Below are 15,144 nucleotides of genomic sequence, written 5' to 3' on the forward strand. Positions count from 1 at the left end.
AACCCAAAAGACTCTACCCCATAATTGCTAGATCTGATACAGGAATTCAGCAAAGTCACAGGATATTAAATCAATGCACAGAAGTCAGTTACATTTCTGTACACTAACACTGAGGCAGAAGAAAGAAATCAAGGAATTGATCCTGTTTGCAATTGAACCTAAAACCATGATATGCCTAGGCATAAATCTAACCAAAGAGGTAAAGGATCTGTACTCTGAAAACTATAGAACACTTATGAAAGAAATTGAGGAAGACACAAAGAAATGGAAAAACATTCCATGCTCATGAATTAGAAGAACAAAAAATTATTAAAATGTCTATGCTACCCAAAGCAATCTACACATGCAATGCAATTTCTATCAAAATACCACCAACATTTTTCACAGAGCTGGAATAAATAATCTGAAAATTTGTATGGAACCAGAAAATACCCTGAATACCACAGGATTGTTGAAAAAGAAAACCAAAGCTAGAGGCATCACAATTCCAGACTTCAAGCTGTATTACAAAGTTGTCATCATCAAGACATTATGGTGCTGGCAAAAAAAAAAAACCCAGACACATAGATCAGTGGAACAGAATAGAATTGACCTCAGTTCTAAGGTCAACTAATCTTTGACAAAGCAGGAAAAAATATCCAACGGGAAAAGATCTCTTCAACAAATAGTATTAGGAAAATTGGGCAGCTACATACCAAAGAATGAAATGGGACAACTTTCTTACACCATACACAAAGATAAACTCAAAATGGATGAAAGACCTAACATGAAACAGGAATCCATCAACATCTAGAGGAGAACACAGGCAGTAACCTCTTTGATCTTGGCTATAGCAACTTCTTGCTAGACATGTCTCCAAGGCAAGGGAAAGAAAAGTGAAAATGAACCATTGAGATTTCACCAGTATAAAAATCAAAGGAACAATTAAATTAACTAAAAGGCAATCTTTTGAATGGGAAAAGATATTCTCAAATGACATAACAGATAAAGGACTAGTGTCCAAAATCTATAAAGACTTATCAAACTCAACAACCAAAAAAATAAAAAATCCAGTCAAGAAATGGGCAGATGACATGAACAGATATTTTTCCAAATAAGGCACACAAATGTCTGACAGATATATGAAAAAATGCTTAACATCACTTGGTATCAAGGAAATACAAATCAAAACCATGATGAGATACCACATCACACCAGTCAGGTTAGCTAAAATGGACAACTCAGGAAACTACAGTTGCTGGCGAGGATGGGGAGAGAAGGGAATCCTCTTACACTGTTGGTGGGAATGTAAACTGGTATAGCCCCTCTGGAAAACGGTATGGAGGCTCCTCAAAAAGTTAAAAATAGAGCTACTCTATGACCCAGCAATTGCACTACTAAGTATTTATCCGAAGGACGCAAACATTGTGATTCGAGGGGCATATGAATCCAGTGTTTATGGCAGCAATGTCCATAATAGCCAAAATATGGAAAGAGCCCAGATGTCCATCAACAAATGGATAAAGAAGTAGTGTGTGTGTGTGTGTATATATATATATATATATGTATGCATATAAATAGTATATATGCATACATATATATATACACGATGTGTATATAGTGTGTATATATACATACATATACACACACACAGTGGAATATTACTCATCCATCAAAAAGAATGAAATCTTGCCATTTGCAACCACGTGGGTGGAACTAGAGGGTGTTATGCTAAGCCAAATAAGTCAGTCAGAGAAAGTCAAATATGATTTCACTCATATATGGGATTTAAAAAACAAAATGGTTGAATGTAGGAGAAGGGAAGGGATAATAAAATAAGATGTTGGGGATTCCCAGGTGGCCTATAAACATATAGAAGGGTCCCCAACACGATTGGTAAAATGAAATTAAACCACAATGATTTTCTACTTCACATGAATCTGATTTGCTAAAATTAAGAAAAAAGACTAACAATACAAAATATTGACAAGAATGTGAAGCAACTGAAACCCTTATAACATTGGTACTGAGCATGCAGTGTTACACTTTGGATATTAGTTTGCCAGTTTCTAAGACTAAACATATAGTTAGCAGCAATTCCTCTAATATTCAAGGAAAATTAGTATGTATGTCTACATAAAAGATTTTTTATAAGATTGTTCATACCAACTTTATGCATATTAGCCAAAAAGTGGAAACAATTAAAATACCAATCAACGGAACAATGGATAAATTGTGAAATGTTCATAAAATAGAATACCGAAAGATCAGATTTCAGATAAGTGGTTAAATTCCTTTTGTACTTTACCTGTCATTGCTATATGTTTTTAATAGAACAGTGTGCCAAATAAATGCTTGCTTGGTCTTCATTGGAAATCTTCACTGCAATTGAAGTTGATCTGTGCCAGCAGTAGTTATGAAAATTAATTATGATGATAAAAATACAAAAATTATTATGACTTTGTTTTCCTGTCATTGTACTAATTTAAATTTATTGGCTTTAGATTATATGTCTTCTCAAAGTGATATTTTACTGAAACTGTAGACACATAAAATTTTCCTGTTCTCCCCTAGAGATGAAGAAGTCTCCTTTGAGAGGCTGAATGACTTACATGCATGGCTCTGATCTTGTTTATTCTCACATGTTATTCTTAACATGTTAAGGGGAGTGTGAGAATAAACAACTATGTGAGCTTATCTATCTACTCAATGAGTCTACATAGTCAAATAGATAACCTCACGTAGTCAATAAACAACAGTAAGTTGGTATAACAGAATTGGAATATGTAAACTATCAAACCAGATTTCAAACATCTCTATTTGATACTGATGCAGCAATTGCAATATAGCATTCTAGACGACAAAGTAACTAGCATACATACACAAGACATAGACACAATAAGTTTTTGCTCAGTATAGCACTAATTACAATAGATTTGACTTGGAATCAGCTTGAATAGTCATCAATGGGAGAATGACTAAATTATGGCAGATCTGTGTTAAGAATATCACATAGGCATAAAGAGGAAAAAGGTGGATATTACATGTGGACATGAAAAGACCTCCAAAGTATATAATTAAATGATGAAAACAAGCTGGAGCAAACCTATGGATCTCATATATATATATAGAAAATGCCTCTGAGCATTTTCTGCTAAATCATTGTGTCTAGGTAAGGTGGTATAGTGCCTAATGATATGGCAGGAGATTGTTTCATAATTTCTTACATAATGAAAAACTAATGAAAGCAAGTTTGTCTTGTTTTTACTCATTTGATTATCCTGATATTTAGCTCACTTGTATTTACAAACCTATTTCATATACACATGGGAAGATGATCAGGAGATAAATTCAGTCACTTCTCAGTTTCCATAGTAAATCCCAGGAGGGTTCATCCACCTTGTATTTGGCCTGTGGGAAAATCTTGGCTTCCTACACAGAGACCAAATTTTCTTTTATTTTCTTTTCCCTCCCTGTTCCTATGGAACTCTCATCAGAATGGCAGGGCTTGTCATTCAGTAGTCCAAAGTGATTGCTTCAACACAGAAATTCCAAAGATATTGCATAATAAAGTCCCTTGTTGCACTCCCAGAAGTTGTTCCTTTTAGTTAATGAGTCCAAAGTCAAACTTCTAGTGTGACTCTAGGGACTGCCTGACATTAGCCAGCTGCCTCTTAGACTCCTCATTCTATCCTACAACCCATCAACCGACAATATCCAGCTGCCTGCCTCTGATTGGTTACATAGGAGGATCCATTATTTGGATAGTGCAAACAGCAAGATATTTATTGTAAAGGAAGTTAAGTGGACAAATGATTGTGTTGTCAGGATTAAGAAAGATGAAATAAATTATTTGGATGACATGATTCTCAAGCAGAAATTAGAAAAAATTTCTGAAGATTTATCTACAGGGTCTTTTGGAGCTTGGGTAAACCTACTTCTTTTTTCATAATCAGCTTCTTAGACTGAAAAGTATGCCTAGTCGCAGAGTAATTGTAGTACATTCTCTCTATGGGAATCACCTGAGCAAGGATGGCTTCACTGATTAACTCTGACCTCAGAATACAAGCCAAGACCATAATAATGTCCTTCCTAAATTGTCTGATGTTTTTGTTCCTTCTTCTTTTTTTGTATATATATTTTTTTATTGGAGTTTGATATGCCAACATATAGCATAACACCCAGTGCTCATCCCATCAAGTGCCCCCCTCAGTGCCCGTCACCCAGTCTGACCAGTTCCATGAGCTACTTTCTTCTCCCTTCTCTCCTGCTTTCCTTCTCTTATGGCTTTCTAAGACACTTATTTTTTATTCCTTTCATCTAAGCTTTTTTTTTTTTTTTTTTTACTGTCGAGCTCTTTTGCAATGCTATTTCCTCCAGGATGACTATTTTTTATCTGTTCCCTAAGATGTTCTAGTCAGTTTCTCAGATGTCCTTCTTTTCCTCATCCTTTGAAATATTAAACATTTAAAATAAATTGAAAACTGAGTTTCTTTAAAGCTTGTATTTTATGTAAATTATCCAATTAAATTACTATAACATTGGGTATTATTAGCCCCACTGTGCAGATGGGAAACATGAAATTAAAAGATGAAATTTCTTTTTTAAGCTCACATATCTAGAAAATAGAAGATCTGGGATAGGGCCCTACAAATGTCTGCCTCCAAGGAGATCTGCTATGCCTCTGCTGCTTTTCCTTACCTTTTGGCATAGAACTTGAATTTTATCAGGGTTTGGAAAGGTTGGGCCACTGACATTACCTGAGCAGGTAAGAATATCAAGCACATTATTTCTAGTATTTGTATATTAAAATCTTTTTTATGCCCTGAATTCCAGGAAGTTGCATTTTTGCAGTTAAAAAATAAATCACGGGGGTGCTTGGGTGGCTCAGTGATTGAGTGTCTGCCTTTGGCTCAGGTCGTGATCCCGGGGTCCTGGAATCGAGTCCCACATCAGGCTCCTGTGAGGAGCCTGCTTCTCCCTCTGCCATTGTCTCTGCCTCTCACTTTGCCTCTTTCATGAATAAATAAATAAAATCTTTTTAAAAATCACAGAATTTGTATCAGGTAAGTTATAGATTTATTTTATGTAATTTTATGAGTTGTCAGCATTTCCTTAAATATCAGTACTATAAAGTAATATCTTTAAGAAATGCATACATTGCAACAATAAGTATATTTGGTGGGTCTTGCTTTCTTAAGCAGAGATCTTACTACTTCATCTTCATATGTGTGTATAAAACCAAGAAGTAAAGTCAAAACTGACTATATATAGCATATAGCACATTTTCATCAATAGATTTCTAATTCCCTCACAACAGAAATTGGAATTGTCAGCATAAACTTATCCATGCTGACAATGAGTATGATTTTAGATATCAACATAAAGCAATAAACAAAGTCAAAAAGATACTTGTAAAAGAATCACAACACTGTAAAACTCACTCATATCTATATTTGTGGAGCAACTGCACACAAATGATTATTTGTTTATAAGTTTCTCGTTCAACATTTTATTCTGCAAATCTATACCTAAAAATTAAGTTATTTAAATATTTAAAATCATCAGAAAACCAAACAATTCAGTAATTCAAGACGTGTTTTCCATTTCTGTCTTTGACTTTAGTTGTTTGGGGTTTTTTGCACCATTTTGACTGTGAAAATATGGCTTTAATGCTGTTAACTAAAGATCTCAAGGCACAACCATGTTGGCAGAAAAGGCTAACCTAGTGAGCACCATAGATTGGATATTCATCACACCTGAACATTAAAGTAGTTGGTCCAGCTACTTGGTTGATGTGTGCAGGGCAAACAACTGGTTGGATTTCTCCCCTAACCAGCTGATTTTCACTGTATTAACAGAATGTTAGATTCTTTGTTGCTTCAATATTAGGGATTTGAAGTATGATTTCTCAGTTGCTTTTCAGTTTTGGTCACTTTACCTAGCATATATCTTATATATGTTGGTCAAGTTCTATATATTCTTGTTTCTTACAGAGGTGAGAATTCACGATTTCCACCTGACAAAAGCAAAAGGAAAAAGCACATAAATAGTTGTCTTAATTATGTATTTGAATAAATAATTTGTTTATTTGGAGTGTGTTTGGTGGGCATAGAGGGGAATGTGTTTTAACCAAGAATAATATTTTACTATCAGATTTATATTGTAAACACAATGGCCTTGGTAACTAAGGGAAATATACTGTAACTGTTTTCTATAAATTTTTGTATTTTAAGAACTACATTTAGCTTTAATTTGATCTTCCACAGTGGAAAAGTCTAAGTAAAACTTAGTTATTAAGTTTGTGTGTGGGAAGGTTTATTCAAGAATTTTAAAAACATTTTTCATTTTGAAAATATATAAACATATAGGAAAGTTGAAAGAGTAATACGATAGTATAACTTTCACCTAGATCCACAAATTGTTAGCATTTTGCTGCATATACTTTATCTATTAATTTATCAGTATGTATTTATCTAATTTGATCTGCTGAATCATTTGAAAGTAAGTTATGACATTGTACCTCACTCGTGAATATTTAAGCATCCATTTCCTATGAATAGAGATATCCTCTTACATAATCACAAGCCCATTGACAGGCCTGAGATGAATAACAATAATTCAATAAATATCTAATACTGAGTTTATATTTTAACAAGTGGAATTTGAAGCTTTTGAAATGTAGTGCTTTCTTGCCCTCTAAGAGAGTATTTCGCTCTAAAGAATTATTACTTTTTGTGTCATTCTTTTTGTGTCTCACCATGTTGTCCATGCTTCTAGGACAAATGTGACTGTTAAAAGCTACCACAGATGTAGTAAGCTTTTTTATTTGGTGCTCTTCCTGGCAAGCGGGAACTGGAAACTCCATAAGATGATCTTAGTTACTGTGTGATGTATACAGCTAGTCCTCACTCATGTGGAGAAGTACTGTTTAAAATCTTGTCAATCAAGTGCATAATAGGAATCATTGTGATTTGCATATAAATCCTTGGGAAATTTTACTGCAGTCTAATTTATGTAATAATACTGTTGATTTCCAGGTTTGTTTAGTAAAACTTAGTGAAACCAAACCAGACAAAGACCTCCCTTAATCTACCCAGAGCATATGACATATCGCATCAGTCAAGGAGCAGGACATAAAGCAAAACCAGGACACATAGAAAAAAGGTGATGTTTATCTTTGGCACTTCTCATTTTATATTTTCCCCTAATACCAAGTGCCCCTCATCAAGTCAGGGACTTCAACTAATACAGACCATTTAGAAGCTTGTATCTTGGTCACATAGACTGGCTTGTCTTTCAAAAGCAGTCTCTTCATTCATTCATTCATTCATTCACTCATTCATTCATTCATGTTTTTCACTGTCACATTCTGAGTAACCCTTATGAGCTGTTTATTATGCTTGGTACCCTTTGTCTGACTCTGAAATTAATACTTCTCAGGGAACTTTTAGTTGGGGCAAGAGCCAACTAATTTCCTGCACATAATGATGTTAATATTTAGAAAAAAACCTATTATATTATGTTCCCAGAGCTGTTTACTTTAAATTTTGAAATAAAGATTGAAGAAATAAATGAGCCGCGATAAAAATGGAAGTTTTAATATAAATTTTAAAGCACTTTATTGAGAGGACATTGACAAAGAAAAATCTGTACATATTTAATGTATTAACTTGATGAATTTGAAGGTAAGTATACACTCTAAGACCACCATTACAATCTATGCCATAGACATACCCATCACCTCCAAAAGTTTCTTCTCACCCTCTTTATCATTGCAATTTTTGTGTGTGATAAGAACACTTAAGATATACCCTGTTAGCCACTTTTTAAGTATATAATATAGTATTACTAACTCTTGTCACCATGGTATATGGTAGACCTCTAGGATTTACTCATCTTGTATAACTGATTTTGTACCCTTTGACTAATTAATACCTTCCTATTTTTCCTTCCTATCAGCCCCTGGTAACCACATTTTACTCTCTGCTTCTATGGGTTTGACTATTTTAGATTCCTCATATAAGTGTTCTCATGGAGTATTTTTCCTTCTGCGTCTGGCTTATTTCACTTAGCATATAGACCTCCAAGTTCATCAGTGCTGTTGCAAATGGCAGGATTTCCTTTTTTAAGGCTGAGTAATATTCTATTACATGTGTATATGATGTTTTCTTTATCCATTAATCTGTGATGGACTCTTAGGTTGCTACTATGTCTTGGTTACTGTGAATAACATGGCAATGAATATTGGGGTGCACATATTTTTTCAAGAGGAACTTTAGCAAGAAAAGTCCTTCACTGTCAGCTGGGCCAGATATTCTGGGTAGGTTGGCTGGTGGGGACCATGAGCAGACTGACTGATGGAGTATGTGGGCTGGCCTTGTGCTTTTTGCTGGGGTTCATAGGCAGGTAAATCTGGGGCTGGCATCTGTGGGTATGCTTGCCCTCTTTTTCTACCATGGGAGAACTTGTGGGTCAGGGATATCTTTTTTTGTGGTTCTCTTTGCTGAGTTGTGAGAAGATTGACACAAGTAAAGATATTTTTTCCCTTTCAAATGTGTCTTTTCTCATTTCTGTGTTCCACCAGGGTGCTGTAATCTGTCACCTGGATTCCAGATCTTTCATAAAGGTATTTTCATCCATGGATGGTTGTTAAATCAGTATTTCTTTGAGGGGACAAGGGCTGGGATCTCTTATTCCACCATCTTACTAACATTTCTTAATTTTGTTTTTAAAAGGTTGTTCTGAGAATCTCTAAATGTTAAAGAAGAAACTTACTGTGAAATCAAAGCCCTAGCATTGACTTTTATCAGAATGGTTGTTTCTTTGCAAGGTATTGCCTTGATCCAAGGTTCAGATTTTCGCTATAGTTCATGGAATCTCTGGATCTCGTTAGTTGGACTATGTTGGTAGGCAACAGAAAGGGAATTTTATTTTGTAAGTGCTGGCTCTGAAATAGTACAACACAAGCCTCACTCCTGGCTACTGTGAACCCTTGCCTGGGTTCTCTTGGTTTGCCCTGGGAGTGATGGGGTGATCTCAGGATAAGCATTGGGAGCCCCCATGCACAAGATTACTATAACTAAAGAGTGAAAGAAGAAGACTTTAAGGGATTATATGCTATATTCTGACCCCAAGTAACTAAGTAAATATCACATATTGTTCACAATTTATTATTTTACATTGCTGGTGTTGAATCCATCATGTTAACTTCCAAAATATGATTTTCTACTTCTCCCTTAAAACAGCATTCTTAATGTTCTCTTCACAAGCTGAAGAGTTTTATTACTTACTGAATTTGAAAGTATTGTTGCCACAAAACAGTGTACTACCAATGAGAATTCAGATAATTAGGTTTTGTTCCTTACGTGGGCTGGGAGGCTTAGCTGTCAGTCAGTGAATGAACAACAGGACAGTTCCCTCAGTTTTCACTGATGGTGGAGTAAATGAAGTAGTGCTAAAATAGAATAGCAAGGGCCAGGAAGCACTTCCAGTTTGAGGCAAGAATATTGAACAGTTATACTGAGACTCAGATGAAGTCTAAAATATCAAGCCACTATGAGAGTATACGCACAAGTTTCAGAGTATAAGGAGAGAGTTTAGATAACCATGTGGGGATCTTATCTGCAATAATGGCTTGGACAGGAGTAGTGATTACATATATTCCTGGATATGTGATTTTTAGGGTTAACATGGTGATCTAACTAGAATGTTGTCCTATTAACTGAGAACAGCTTCTCATGACCAATTGTAGTCATATACCATTGCTTACAAAGCCCACCTAAAATATTACTGTGCATCATGATCTAGGCTACTAGTTTTTTAAAATTTATTATTATTTTTTAATGTATTTTAAAATTAAATTACAATATGATGCCATTAAATAAAATGAAGGAAATTTAAAATTAGAAGAATCGAGAACAATCTAATTCCACATCCAGTTTCTAATTCCTTGATGTCTTATTGTCCTCCTATCCTGTAATAGTTTCTTACACTTCACCTTGGTCCCTAGTCCCATGATTGTGCACTTAATTTTATCATCATCAATACCTTTATAATTTATTGTGTACATGTGGGCATGCTCACACACATACACATGCACAACCAATGATTTTATTTACACTTTATTGAAAACAGATGGAGGGAGTCAAATGGAAACACTTCTTGCCTTCTTAACTTCTTCTAGGCATAAAGTATCCCTACTCCTACCTACATCCTCTTAATTTAGACTTAATCCTACCTCAGTTTCTCAAGTAATGCCCTCCTGAAATTTTCTTCTCCACCTTCTTCTCATAGCAGAAAACTTCTTTTCAAATGTATCACTCTAAACTACATAAAAACATTATAGTTCCCCAAAATATTGTAGTAAAAACTAGGATCTTGGCTTATTTAAAATATCACTGGCAAGATGATGATCAAGAAATTGACTTTTAAATACCTGAATGTGGATTGTGGGACAGTAATGAAAAGATATTCATGTAGAATAAGATCTAGGTGCTGGGGAAACTGAGAGACACTGAAAGATTTTTGGTGGATCTTCTTGTTTTCCAGAGAGAACACTTCTCTATATGGCAATGAAAAACTACAGTGCTATCAGTGAGTTCATTCTTCTTGGACTATCTATTGACCCCAGTATTCAGGTAATACTCTTTGTGCTATTCCTTCTGATTTATCTCTTCACTCTGATGGGAAATTTCTTGATGCTCTTGGTGATTAGGGCTGATTCTCACCTCCACATACCCATGTACTTCTTTTTGCAACAACTCTCCTTCCTGGACCTCTGCCACTCATCTGTCACAGTCCCCAAGATGCTGGAGAATCTACTTTCTGAGAGTAAAACTATCTTTGTAGAAAGCTGCCTAGCTCAGGCCTTCTTTGTGTTTGCCACAGGGGGCACTGAGGCCTGTCTGCTGGCTGTGATGGCCTATGACCGCTGTATAGCCATCACCTCCCCTCTGCTCTATGGCCAGGTGATGAACAACCAACTCTGTGTTGGGATGGTGTGGAGTTCCTGGGGCCTGGCCTTTGCTGATGCTCTCATCAATATCCTCTTGGCTGTCAATTTAGACTATTGTGAGGACCAGACTATTCCCCATTTCAGCTGTGAGCTGTCTTCTCTCTTCCCTCTGTCTTGCTCTGATACCTCCACCAATTTCACACTTCTGCTCTGCTCCTCTTTCCTGCATTTCTTTGGAACCTTCCTAATGATTGTTTTGTCCTATGCCCGCATTGTCTTCACCATCCTGAGCATCAGCTCTACCTCAGGCAGAGGCAAGGCTTTCTCCACCTGCTCCTCCCACCTTACTACTGTGATCTTGTTCTATGGCTCAGGTTTCCTCAGCTATCTCTTGCCAACTTCAGGCTCCCCTCTGGAGATGATGTTCTCCTTGCAATATAGTGTCATTACTCCCATGCTGAACCCGCTCATTTACAGCTTGCAGAACAAGGAGGTGAAGGCAGCTATGGGAAGAATCTTCAGAAAATATTTCTATTCTTTAATGTAGTAGATACAAAATCATGACTAAAGGAAAATGAACTATTATGCTACATGATCAAATAATGGATTTTAAGGAGAGTTTCTTCATTGTCCATGATGCTAGATGCTACAGAGAACATAGTGGCGTTTATTTCCTTGAAAATGTTTGTGAATAGGACAGAAAACTATTATGTCAGGATGATAAGGTTCAATCTTATTCAGAAAAGGAGAAATGCATCGGGTAAGCCTTCTTTTTTAGGGGATCATTTAATAAAAATGTTGATTTATTTTTCATATCTATGTGGACATGTATTGCTATTGGTTGCTTATTACTCTTTCACACTTCTTCAAGTAATTAAACCCAAATCTTTAGGAAAACTCATTCTCTCAAATTCACGTCTGTAAGATAGGATGATCCTATAACCTAGGATAGACTAACCTTTCTATTCCTTTCTCCTGACAGTGCACTGTGGCAAGGAGTAAAGCCAAGACCCAAGTGAGGTTACTCAGAATCTTATTCTAGAAAATGCAGGTACTTAGCAGGAATAAACAACAAGAAAAGACACCATTTGGAACAGAGTCAATCTGACTATAGTGCCTAAAGAGACCATGAAATCCAGCTCCCCTAACAATTGTCCTTCCTGAGGTCATATTTTTAACAAATATAGTAACAATAGTGAATTTGTTACATTTCTTAATTCATGTCAAGAAGTTCCTGGGATAGTCAGGCTGGCCCCCCAAAGAGGTCCTTCCAAATCCCTGGAAACGATGAGTATGTTATATGGCAAAAGGGATCGGGCAGACATATAAAATTATAGACTTTAAAATAGGGAGAGTAGCCTGGATTATCTAGGTAGGCTCAGTCTAATCACATGAATCCTTAAAAGCAGGGAAACTTCTTCAGCTATAGGCAGGAACAACAAGCTTAGAAGGGAAGTTCAGAGATAATATAAGCATAAGAAGAACCCAACTCACCATTGGCTTGAATCATGGATAAAGGGACGCCTGGGTGGCTTAGTGGTTGAGCGTCTACCTTCAGCTCAGGGCATGATCCCAGGTCCTGGGATCAAGTCCCTGTATTGGGTTCCCCACAGGGAGCCTGCTTCTCCCTCTGCCTATGTCTCTGCCTCTCTCTGTGTGTCTCTCATGAATAAATAAATAAAATCTTTTTAAAAGAAGCATCATTTTCTTCCCTGTTTTCCCCATTCTGTTTGTTTTCTCCATCCTCCTATATGTAGTCATTTTTATACTTAAGATATTTATTTTTTGAAAACTAAATTTTATACACACACATATCCATATATGTAAAATTTGTTTTATACACACACACATACACACACACACACACACACACATATAGCCAACATCCTACTAATTCCTATGGATATTTCCCTAGTTACTGAGTATAATTAGACCAGATATCATTAACAACTTCTCCCTTTTTGGCTCTCTGATCTTTGAGGTAACATAAGAATAAGAGAGATCCTAGGAAAGCTACTGAAATTTACATTCTCCTTATATACTTTACCATGACCACCTATTTGTTGTATGGTTAGATACAAATTAGGATTAGAATTATTTTAAAATGTTAAAAAATTACCTTACTTGATTAATACTAGTACTGATTAACGTTAACCCTAGTTGAATAAATAAAATAATCTCATGCACATATGAAAGGATAATTTGGAGGTTAGCTGTAAGTCTCTCTTCACATTCTAGGTTAATTCTCTGAAGGTCCATATGGCCTGTATGTTCCCGAGGGTAAAAATTCTAAATTCTCTTTTCCAATCCTGCCTCTCTTCAGTTCCCAGCAGACTAGCAGGAAAACACAGCTAGGAGTTTAAGTTGATTATTTCAGTTTACAAGTTGCAAAGGTTACACGTGAGAAAATCCCTAACGTCTTAAAGTTCAAGCTTCTTAGCAGCTTAGTCTAGACTGTAGCTTCAAGCTGTTAACTCCTAGGAATATAGGTTATTGAGCTGGTCTCCTGGGTTCCTTAGTTCAGCCTAAACCAACTGGTCTTTTGATTGGTGGGGCATCAGAGTCCTTTGTTCAGATAATGCTGTCAGCAAAATATTTAGAGTTACAGAGGAAAATACGTGAAAATATCTATTCCCAGAGTTGGGAAGTTGTGGTACATCTTCTTTTAATGAATATCACCAGATCCCTGATCCTTTCACCTATTGTCTCAATACTCCAGGATACTTTCTCCATTAAAAGAATTCAAGAGTATGAAAATGTTCCTCTGAATCCTCTGATGATTTTGTTTCCTCCTGCTACTCCCTTTTCCCCTTAACTCCCTTACTCTCTTCTTGATTTCTAAGAATCTTAGCTTCCCCTTGAATCCTGTTGTCTTTTCACCGTTCTCAAGTCTAGACACTATCTCCAGGTCTAGAGACAGCTTTTCTGCAATATGGCCTCATATTATCTCTTCCCTAATACACTCTAGTCTACTCATTTAAAATACCCTTCTTCTTCCTCTTCTTGAGATGCATTAACATTTACAAAAGATCGGAAATCCTGCGTCTAGCTATTTATGTATAAGCTAATTCAACCAAATATAAGACATATATTATTTCCCCCAAATTTACACAGTTTACTATTATATGGAGCAATTATAGTTTAAAAGATCAAACATTAAACAGCTAATAAGTGATATAATTGGGTCACACCACACATATGCCTGTCCAGGTTGCAGGATGTTGGCAACATTGTGCTATATTTACTGAACCGGGCATAATGCCCTTATTTTATGTTGGGGAAGCTGAGTCTACCATCTGAAAGCAGCATGGATAGGGATATGGTAGGACATTAGGAGCGTATTTCCCACTCTTCATGGCTTAAACTGCCTCCTCATCAACCAGTCTTAATGAGCCTCAGAGAATTACTTTATTTGTGGTTACAATAATCTTCAGATGGCCTACCCCTGAGACATGTGAGGCAGAATTGAGGCACAGTCTGGGCAAAAATGATGAACTAGGTGATGGTTGTCTCCAATACCTACTTAAATCTGGTTTTGGTATTTTTTTTCTGCATATGGGTGCCTCTTCATTTACCTAGGGCTTCAAGCTCTTTTGTGACCAAGCTTGTCTTTCAAAATCAGTAAAATGCGGGACCATTTTCTCCTGCTTCCTACTCATTCATACGCTATTAATGTTCTCTGCTAATGCTTTCTGATCAACATTATGAAATAAAGTCGTTTCACATTTCATTCTGCACTGACCAGCCTTTAGCTATTTTTTCCTTTGGATGAGATCCAATTAACACTCTCCGTCTAATGATGTTGCTACCTGCAAGCAAAACTACTATGTCATGTTTTCCAAAGTTGTTGACATTTTATGTTTAGAAACAGCAGAAGAAAGAAATCACTAATGGTAATATTTTGGTCATCAGCTACAGTAAAAAGGTTTGTTTTTATTATTTTACTTACATACTTATTTTAAGGGAATGCCTCTGACAGACCCTTTACAAATACCCTAAAAAGAATATGTTGCTCTACTTCTGTGGAAGTCCGGCCCCTGATGGCAACTTTTCTTGCTGTCATTGTATTTTATGTGTGCAAATACACTAGGCAAGCTTACCTTGTCTTCACTTTGTTTCAAGGATAAACTTCATCCCATAATTCATAGAATCTTTTGCAGTAAATAAGACAGGAGTTTTTGGAGGTTGAAGATAAGAAAGGGGTTTTT

At 36.1% G+C, this 15,144-nt stretch overlaps 1 protein-coding gene across 1 annotated transcript; it reads left to right on the forward strand.

Moving 5' to 3' along the window:
* Window positions 1-10,547: 10,547 nt before the first annotated feature.
* On the forward strand, window positions 10,548-11,905 carry LOC112678146 (olfactory receptor 8S1-like). The gene has a single exon (XM_025477251.1). It carries the CDS (start codon window positions 10,548-10,550, stop codon window positions 11,481-11,483), a length of 936 nt encoding a protein of 311 aa, XP_025333036.1. The 3' UTR covers window positions 11,484-11,905.
* The last annotated feature ends 3,239 nt before the right edge of the window (window positions 11,906-15,144 follow it).

The sequence above is a fragment of the Canis lupus genome, chromosome 27 (genome assembly GCF_003254725.2).
Source record: "Canis lupus dingo isolate Sandy chromosome 27, ASM325472v2, whole genome shotgun sequence".
In the NCBI taxonomy this organism is placed as follows: domain Eukaryota; kingdom Metazoa; phylum Chordata; class Mammalia; order Carnivora; family Canidae; genus Canis; species Canis lupus.

Bases quoted from the DNA above. Each gene is read 5' to 3' on its own strand.
- LOC112678146 (XM_025477251.1), top strand. From the start codon at position 10,548: ATGGCAATGAAAAACTACAGTGCTATCAGTGAGTTCATTCTTCTTGGA.